Source organism: Sinocyclocheilus anshuiensis, unplaced genomic scaffold, assembly GCF_001515605.1.
Source record: "Sinocyclocheilus anshuiensis isolate Anshui unplaced genomic scaffold, SAMN03320099.WGS_v1.1 scaffold936, whole genome shotgun sequence".
In the NCBI taxonomy this organism is placed as follows: domain Eukaryota; kingdom Metazoa; phylum Chordata; class Actinopteri; order Cypriniformes; family Cyprinidae; genus Sinocyclocheilus; species Sinocyclocheilus anshuiensis.
The window spans coordinates 712,212-719,238 of NW_015552621.1; the positions used below are offsets into that span (position 1 = coordinate 712,212).

Here is a 7,027-nt window from a genome sequence, read left to right on the forward strand (position 1 = left end):
ACTTAGATAGTGCACCTCGTTTTGGCAAAATTCTAAAGGTACATATTTACCATTGATTGTTGAATTTTTGCAAACAAAATCCAGTCATTTCAATAGAATTCCACTCGATTTGGAATTTCAAGTGAGGGTGAAAGATTTCCCCGTGCAGATTTTGTCTGTTTGTTTTTTTACCGTTCCAAGATGGCGGACACGTTGATGTGTCTGGAGCAGTTGAATGTAGCTTCACGTATACATATCTATGCAGACTGATGGCAGAAGGTCTGGACTCCATCGCAGCTTTCATTGGCTAAGGGCCACCCATGTAAAGTCGACGTCCCTACAATAACAGACCAGTGTGAAACCAATTAATCATTTATTAAAGAACGTCATGCAAGTTTACTGCAACAAACTTCACATATTTTGAAAATCCAACATTTAGTTGATCCTGATCAACTGATCCTGATTCAACTAAACAAGCAATCATTGTAACAGATGTAAACACGACGCCTCCAAAGCGATCTCAGTTATGGTTGACAGCATGAAATGTTTAACATTTCAAATTTTGGCTGAACACAACTAACACCTAATGGACGTCAAGAAGTAAAAAAACGTAAAAAAAAAAAAAAAAAAAAAAAGATGGTGCATAGAGACTGAATGAATTGGTTAGTCATTTTTGAACTGGTTCATTTACATGAATGGTTCAAACAAACCTTTTCAATAAAATGAATCGACTTTCCAAAACTAAAAAACGAGCTATATGACATTTTTGCATCCTGTGCACAATTTGACAAAAAGGGAGATGTAGCTTTTTGTCATGCTACACTTCTACCTCTTGGAAAAGTAGCTGAAAAAGCTACACTATATACTATAAACAAAAACAGCTGAGCTGCTGTAAAGCTACAGAAAAACATAGTTAAGTTTGTAGCATTGTTAGGCTACTTTCCAAGACTGAGCTTACCATAGAAAAAAACAGAAAAATACTAATAATGAATTTGGTTGTGGCCTTCTAACACGATCAATAGTCAAACATGTTCTGTTTACGCACATATTTCCAAAAGATTGGCTGTAAGAGTATGAAATTTGCTGTAGTCCAAACAGTAAATGCAATTTAAAGAATCTTAAGGCTTAGGATTGCTATAATAAACCATCTTCTGATAATGTGTTGTTTGTGTTTCAGTGAAGGCCATGGGAAACTCACAGTGTTTGCTATGAAGTCAATGCTAGCTACGATGTGTGGTGGTAAAATACTGGACAAATTACGTTGTGAGTATCATGCCCGTTATATAGCTATTCAGCAGTGATTTTACAAAGATGCAATGGATATTTTCTGTCACAAAGAGGGGTTCATATGCTTTATAATGCTAAACTGTTGTTGATTAGTTATTTTGAACTCTTCTAGGGCTGCCAACTCTCACGCATTCAGTGTGAGACTCATGCAATTGACACTTTTCTCACGCTCTCACGCCACACGTCCATTTTCTCGCACAGTGAAAAGCACCAGTTGAAAATGTAATAATAGGATATTGGCGAAGCAGATTTGGAAAACACTCCAGTGCGTATTTGTGTTTGCGCTCTGGAGAACGTCAAAAGTTTCTATTTACTGCGTGTTTTTGTAACATATTTTGTAGCGCAATGTAGCCAATCACAGACAGATCTGTTGATTCTTGAACATCTGTGATTGTGCACTTTCTAGGCTAAATATAATCCATTCAGAATTTGAATAAAAGATGTTTTTCATTTGGGAGTGACATATAAATCCCTCATCCCTCACATAAATGCAGGATTCATTTTCGAATGGGAGAAAAATAGATGTTCATTAAACGATGTAAATGCAGACTAATAGATTAATAGAAAAATATTTGAATTTTTATGTAAAAATCATTTACAAATGTAATGACTAAATCTTGCAGTTCTCTCATTGTACATTGCTATTCTTGTTGTGGTACAGTTAATAGTTTTGCAGCACTGCAACAGTTATTTTACATAATTTTATGATAGAAACACAGTACCATCATGACGTTAACTACTAGGCATGTCCAGATGTTAGACAAAACATTGCTGACAGGTGTTTTACACACACACACACACACACACACACACACATTTATATATATATATATATATATATATATATAAAGCCCCAAATAATCCACCCCCCCCCTACATTTCTCTCTGCTCTCTGTCTCCATTACTCACATTTTAAAGACTGTAAGCTCATACAATGTTATATAGTATAAATATTATTTATTTTAAAATAATATACAAAAAGGCTTTTATGCCAAAAAGTTCCACTGAGAGTTTGGCTCCCCCTTCTGTACATAATGTGCACTGAACTCAAAATTACATTCCAATTTAAAATCTATTTTGAATACTCCTTGAAGTTATTAAAAGACATCTCAGCACTAATAATAATAATAATAATAATAATAAAGATGTATTTTCATCCAACAAGTGACTTTTAGCTGTATAGACAGTTCTGGTCAAAATGTTGTTTGTTTTTTGATGAAATTACACAAATCAAAAGTCAATTCATCTCATTAGCTTGGAATGTTTTGGGAAATAATAATGCATTTTACCCAGATATGTTTTTCCATTTTATTTATTCATTTGAATAGCTACAACTTGTATATTTAAGTGATGCAAATTTTTTATTTCTTTTATTGCTCCACAAAAATAAGCATAATTTTATCATGCTTAATCTGATAATTGATAATGATTAAAGATAATTATTAGATATCCTCATGCATTATAAATAAAATGTAAATTAAGGATTCATTCTGAATTGTTTGTTCTTAAATATTTATCCATGACATGACATACAGTAACTCAAAATCACTTGTATCTCTTTCAGATATATTTTCCCAGATATCAGACTCAAATGGGGTGATGGTCTTTGCCAAATTTGACCAGTTCCTGAGGGAAGTGTTGAAGCTCCCCACGGCAGTGTTCGAGGGGCCATCATTTGGCTACACCGAGCACTCTGTGAGAACATGCTTCCCTCAGCAGGTGAGTACACTAATCTGCTTCAGATAGCAGCGAGAGTCCCTTAAAAACGATCAGGATCTCATTCAACCTGTCTCAGAGTCTTAGAGGCTTTCACTAAGAGCATCTTATCTGTGCTTTGCCAGAAGAAGATCTTGCTGAATACGTTTTTGGATGTGTTGATGGCAGATCCACCCCCGCAGTACCTCGTATGGCTACCTCTCATGCACCGACTCGCTAATGTAGAGAATGGTACGTGGTTCGACTGCATTGTACGTGGGTTTTTTTATATCTTATTTCCCAACTCCCACTGCGTCTGGACACCTCACTCACAAAATATGGCTCAGTTAAAACAAGGTTTGCGGCTGCCTGAAACCCTTTGTGCTGGTATCCCACAGTCTTCCATCCAGTGGAATGTTCGTATTGCCGGAGTGAGAGCATGATGGGTTTCCGGTACCGCTGCCAGCAGTGCCATGGCTACCAGCTTTGTCAGAGCTGCTTCTGGCGTGGTCATGCCAGCGGTCCCCATAGCAACCAGCACCAGATGAAGGAGCACTCCTCATGGGTATGTAGCATTAGTTCACCCAAAAATGGAAATTCAGCCTTTACTCCCTCTCATTAATTTCAAACCTGTATTATTTTCTTTCTTCCAAGAAACACAAAAGGAGATGTTATGCAGAATATCCAAGCTGTTCTTTAGCTTATAATGAAAGTGGATGGTGATTTAAAATGCTCTAAAATGACAAAAGACAAAAACAAGGTATATCAATATGTTACATTCAATGTGTTCAATGACTTTGTTTGAGGAACAGACCAAAATTCATGAAGTCATTAATCACAACAGATCTCAATTATGCATGCTAAGGTTTGACATAGTTCTGCATTAAAAGGGAAATTCTTTTCCAAAACCGAAATTTCTGGACACACTGTGCTATAATAGTACTAGGTAGAAATATTAGGGGTAAGAATTTGTAATTTTTTATACAGTAATGAAGTCTAATGAAGAATACTGTATTTAATGAAATAATGTAATGTGAAATATTATTAGAATTTTAAATAACTATTTTTTTATATTATGAAATGTATTCCTTTAAAAGCAAAGCTGGATTTTCATCATCTTTACTCCAGTCTTCAGTGTCACATGATCCTTCAGAAATCATTCTAATAAACTGATTTGAAACATTTTATATTATTATCAATGTTGAAAACAGTCGTGTTGCTTAAAATTTGTGTAAAAATTGGAATACCTTTTTTCAGGATCCTTTGATGAATACAAAGTAAAAAAGAACAGTATTTATTTGAAATAGAAATGTTTTGTAACATTATAAACGTCTTTACTGTCACTTAGTCAATTTGATTTATCCTTGCTGAAAAAAAAAAGTAATGAATTCTCAAAACTTTTGAACAGTAGTGTACATTTTTATAGCAAAATTGTTTGGCCTTGGGTGAGGGATGGATGAGCAGCAAGTATTTTGTTTCCTGTCATTCTTCTCTAATTCAGGATTTCAAGGGGTTCATGTTTTTCAGTGAGTGAGTTATATTGATTATATTTTTAATACTCAAGCGTTGTTCCAAAGCTCAGTCACACTGCTGGAAATTACAGCTTGGGAAACTATCCGCACTGCCTCCCAAATCCAATTATAAGAGTTCTTCCCCCCTCATTCTTACCACCTCGATAAAGTTTTTTATTTTTTTTTCTAACCACAGAGCAAGGATTTTGCTGATTCAAAGAAAATTTTTCATTAACTTTAAATGAAATATATCGCATATATATCTCTACATTAAATTATATAAAATGTTCTAGCTTCACATGGGAAGCAAGTCTGTGGCTTTTTATGAACAGATCAAATCTGCATTAATGCCCCCTTTATGCTACAAAACCACATATATTTGAATTACATTTGATTTTGTTAGTTAAGCACAGCTGAGTATATGTAAGATATTTTGGGGTTGTATTTAGTATTTATTTTTAACTTTGCAGGATTTTTTTTCACTCATTTTACAGAAGTCTCCAGCAAAGAAGCTCAGTCATGCTATCAGTAAGTCTCTGGGCTGCATGCCGATTGGAGAGCCGCCTCACCCTGTGTTCCCAGAGGCAGCAGAAAGACCGCAGGACCTTGCACACACTACGTAAGTTCTCTGGAGTGCTTATCCAATCGCATTTCTTTCTGCCATCTCAGCTCTGTACAACATATACATCTCAAACCATTCATTCACTGCATTTCGAGTAACTTTGCTAAACTATAAAGAAAAATGCAAAGTTGATCCAGACGGGTCTTACGGCTTTTAAGTGTCACTGTTTCTTGATAAGACATGTGAACATTTTAAATTTATATAACAGTGAGGATATAATTGTATTCACATCCTCTTGTCTGAAATTCCACAGTATTTGTTTCTTATAGCGAGAGCGAATATTGATCTGCAGATCTGTCATGGGAAAGAAATGTAATTAGAAAATGCCAAGAAGAAAGATAGCCTGTGATAATTTATTTAGTCATAGTTTTTGTCTTCTGATGAAAATGTAGTTTAATTTAGTCAGTATTTTATAGTCAGTTATATTCATAAATTTTAATCTAGTTTATCATGACATATAATTTTAATCAATTAAAATGTGCAAAATAACCAAGCATTAAAAAATAAATAAACAGTATATTTATAATAATGTATGTTTATAGAAAGAAATAATACTTTTATTTAGCAAGGATGCACTAAATTGATCAAAAGTGAAAGTAAAGACTTTTATAATGCTACAGATTTATGTTTTAAATAAATGTTGTTCTTCTTTCTTTTCATCAAAGAATCCTGGAAAAACGTATCACGGTTTACACAAAAACATTAAGCAGCACAACTGCTTTCAACATTAATGAGAAATATTTCTTGAACATCAAATCGGCTTATTAGAATGATTTCTGAAGTATCACGTGACACTAAAGACCGGAGCAATGCCTGCTGAAAATGTGTCTTTGCCATCAAGGAATCAATTACATTTTAAAATATATTAGCATAGAAAACAGTTATTTTAAATTGTAATAATATTTCACAATATTTATTTTTTTTTTACTGTATTTTTGGTCAAATAAATGCAGCCTTGGTAAGCACAAGTGACTTGTTTCAAAAACATTTAAAAGTCCTTTGAATGGCAGTTTATGTATAATTAATTAATTATAAATACTTTTTTGTGATTTTATTTGTTGCAAAACAAACAAACAAGCAAAAAGTTATATTTTATTTTACATGCTAAATGTCATAATTTAATCATTTTCATTCTGTGCATTGATGATCAGCATTAAAATCTGACCTTGAGGAAGACATCACAGCAGTCACAACAAAGAGCATGGCGCTGTTTATGAAGTGAAAATGTGTGATATAAAAAAAATCAGATTTACTGGTCCTTAGATCCCATGCAGGCAGACGGTCTCCTGTGGGGACTAAAATAATAGCTGAAGTGCACAGTCATGCTCCAGTGGCATTTCTGAGTTGGCAGAGAATAGCTGCTACTAAAACAGTTTTATCAGTATCAAGTTTTAAATTTAATGGAGGCCGCTGATAGTACCTGAGGCACATCCCCTCGAGGATCCCGCTCTGTACCTTTATAGAGATATACAAGCTTTTTAATCCAAATGTTTCTCTCGGATATTTCCTTTGACTCTTTCTGTCTGAAGCAAAGTGTGGTGGATTACTGCCAACAAGACAACTGAACATATTTTTGGACTTTTCTTTATTTTTGAGTCCCTTTAATCCAGTGGTTTTCAAACTTGCTCCTGGGGACCCACTGCTTTGCACATTTTGCATGTCTCCCTAATTTGCACACCTGATTCAGATCATCAGCTCATTCACAATATCATCAGCTCCATGAACTCAAATGAGTGTGTCAGATAAGGGAGACATGCAAAATGTGAAGAGCAGTGGGTCCCGAGGAACAGGATTGAAAACCACTGCTTTAATCAGTACCAAAATGTATTACTTTCTTAATACACATAACATTCCTTGTCTGCCTCTGAAATGACTACTTTTTAACTGATGTCATGAATGAATACCTCTTACTTTTCAACTCCAACCCCCCCCC

General features: G+C 34.5%; 1 protein-coding gene across 1 annotated transcript in view; it reads left to right on the forward strand.

Moving 5' to 3' along the window:
* The window catches only part of LOC107666265 (dystrobrevin beta-like), a 48,602-nt gene that overhangs the window by 13,375 nt on the left and 28,200 nt on the right, over nucleotides 1-7,027 (forward strand). Inside the window, exons 6-10 of the mRNA XM_016457490.1 lie at nucleotides 1,157-1,242; nucleotides 2,831-2,985; nucleotides 3,111-3,213; nucleotides 3,360-3,526; nucleotides 4,967-5,091. Of these exons, the coding sequence (XP_016312976.1) occupies nucleotides 1,157-1,242; nucleotides 2,831-2,985; nucleotides 3,111-3,213; nucleotides 3,360-3,526; nucleotides 4,967-5,091 (636 nt within the window). The remainder of the gene's footprint in view (nucleotides 1-1,156; nucleotides 1,243-2,830; nucleotides 2,986-3,110; nucleotides 3,214-3,359; nucleotides 3,527-4,966; nucleotides 5,092-7,027) is intronic.